Source organism: Apodemus sylvaticus, chromosome 5, assembly GCF_947179515.1.
Source record: "Apodemus sylvaticus chromosome 5, mApoSyl1.1, whole genome shotgun sequence".
NCBI classification, from domain to species: domain Eukaryota; kingdom Metazoa; phylum Chordata; class Mammalia; order Rodentia; family Muridae; genus Apodemus; species Apodemus sylvaticus.
This window is the reverse complement of record NC_067476.1, coordinates 66815079-66817821: the sequence shown is the minus strand read 5'-3', so window position 1 is coordinate 66817821 and position 2743 is coordinate 66815079. Positions and strand designations below refer to the sequence as shown.

The 2743-nt window shown below is 36.0% G+C and overlaps 1 protein-coding gene across 1 annotated transcript; it reads right to left on the bottom strand.

The window, feature by feature from the left end:
- Positions 1–525: 525 nt before the first annotated feature.
- LOC127684262 (olfactory receptor 1038) lies at positions 526–1485 on the bottom strand. Its single transcript, XM_052181217.1, has one exon. The coding sequence runs from the start codon at positions 1483–1485 to the stop codon at positions 526–528; it is 960 nt and encodes a 319-aa protein (XP_052037177.1).
- Positions 1486–2743: the final 1258 nt, after the last annotated feature.

Genomic DNA, 2743 nt, shown 5'->3' with positions numbered 1-2743 from the left:
TGGTATAAATACAAGCTATTACTTGATTAAGCATCACGAGGTAGCAGAAAATAAAAGTGAGTTTTGTTCCTCAGAAGGAATGAAAATTCTTCAAATCCCCAGGGATTAATCTTTAGTTTTGCATGACAAAATCCATGTAACTGACACCAAACACTACATTTGCTCCCAGTAGATTTGGTTCTAAACATTTCCTAGAGATTTACCAATTTTCTAAATTAGGATATCAAAACTGTACTTCACAGTACTGGTAATAGATTCACAGGCTTTTTCAGAATCCTGTCCTTAAATTAAAGTACACATCTCCTTTGCTTGTAGTATACACTAGTGATCACTATGTGAAGTATATTCCACTCCATCTCTCAGACACATGGATTTATCACATTGAGTTCACATGATCTACTTGCAAACTCACAGAAAATGTCTAAAACTGTTCAAATGAGAGACGCATTTTCAACTGCTTAGGAATAAATTACAATTAAAAGTTTGGTTTATTTTTCTGCTCATACATAATAAAATATGATGTTATTATTTACTTAATTTTAATATTTTTAAGGTTTCATACCCCTTTTCCAAAGCTTTCTTTGAGGCATCCTTCACCTCTTTGTTCCTAAGACTGTAGATGAGGGGGTTCAACATGGGGATCACCACTGTGTAAAACACGGAAGCCATTTTGTCTGTGTCCAGGGAATGATTGGATTTGGGCTGTAGATACATGAAGATGAGTGTACCATAGAAAATAGTAACAGCTACCATGTGGGAGCCACAGGTAGAGATGGCCTTACGTCTTCCCTGCGTAGAGCGGATTCTCAAGATGGCAGCAATGATAAAGAGGTAGGAGGTGAGTACAATGGAAGAGGAGCAGATCATATCAAAGCCAGCAAAAGCAAAGATGAGAATTTCCTTCATGTGCGTGTCTGAGCAAGATAGAGCTAAGAGTGGCAGGTCATCACAGTAGAAATGATTGATTACATTAGGCCCACAATATGTCAAGCGAAAGGTGATGATTGTATGGAAAAGGGCAACTAGAAAGCTGTACACATAAGGAACTGCCACTAATTGAATGCAAACTCTCTTTGACATCAGCGTTGAATAATGCAGGGGACTGCAGATGGCCACATAGCGATCATAGGCCATAGAGGCCAGAAGGAAACACTCCGTGATCATGAAGGTAAGAAAACAGCCCAGCTGTGTTGCACAAGCATGGAAAGGGATAGTGTTGCGTTCTACCATGAAGTTCACCATCATCTTTGGTGTAATAGCAGATGAGTAACAGAGGTCAACAAAGGCTAGGTGACTGAGGAAGAAGTACATAGGTGTGTGGAGTCTAGAGTCAACCCTGATTATGACAATTAACCCAAGGTTGCCTATGACTGTGACCAGATAGATTGTCAAAAACATCACAAAACATGGGACTTGGAGTTCTGGCCGGTCTGTGATCCCCTTGAGAATGAACTCACTGACATATGAGATGTTCACTTCAGCCATTGACTCTGGAAGACGGTGTGGGGTTTACTGCAGGTAAAGAATAAAAATGACAATTCTCAGTACTCTAGTGAGTCCTGGCAGGAAAAGTTTGCCAGTGTGATCCTGCTACAAAGTATGCCAACCTGGTAATATTTTAATTATAGTCCTTCTTATTACAGAGACAGGAGTTATTTTCCTACAGAACAGCCTTCTAAAAAGTTACTTTGTTTTTTTCCTTAAAATTAATGGAAATGATTGTAAAATAAACATAATTACAAAATATGTGGGGAACTGAGTATGCAATTTTATGTTTTTATTGTTACTTTGTTATTGAAACATATAAAAGGAAGGTACAAAAAATATACATAATTTGCACATACAAGTGTATTTCTAATTCCTAATTTAAAATTTTTACTTTTCCCATAAGATATATAGAAGATAATGTCAATGTAATTGTTTATATTCTCATAGCAGTATTATATCCTGTGTAACTATTCATTTTCCTATATACTCCTCCAATTAAGGATTAAATACTTCATCATGTATAAATTAAAAGAAATTTTATTCTAAATGTGCAAACACTGGATATTTTCTAAATGTGTTCTTCAAAAATTTCATCATATATAGAATATATCTTGATCATGTATCTACCACTACTCCTCCCTTCAAATGTACCCTGTCCTTCCAACACATCTCTCTCCTGAATTCATATTTTCTTTTCTTTAATAAATTACCAACTCAAATCAGAGAAACACATATATGCATAGCTATGGGCTAAACCTCTGGTGCATGGACAACCTACCATACAATAAGGTCAACCTACAATAAGGACAACCTTATTGTAGTGGCTTGTAGTTTTCAGACTCATAATTGTTCAAAGCACTGGAAAGACATATGGTAGCACTCTAAATGGGACAACTTTATTCAAATTTAAAATTAAATATAATTTTAAGTATATCATCAAAAAATAAAGATATTTCAGATAGTATATTAAATAAACTATTCTAAATTACAAATGTATTTATGTGTGTGTATTTCCATAAATTTATGTCTGTGTAGCTAAAAATACCCATAACACTTGATATTGGTTGAACATTTTACAATGTTACTAGGAAATTTCCTATCAGAATGGCTAAGATTAAAAATTCAGGAGACAGCAGGTGTTGGAGAGGGTGTGGAGAAAGAGGAACACTCCTCCACTGCTGGTGGGGTTGCAAATTGGTACAACCACTCTGGAAATCAGTCTGGCGGTTCCTCCGAAAACTGGGCACCTTACTTC

Bases quoted from the DNA above. Each gene is read 5' to 3' on its own strand.
- LOC127684262 (XM_052181217.1), bottom strand. From the start codon at position 1,485: ATGGCTGAAGTGAACATCTCATATGTCAGTGAGTTCATTCTCAAGGGG.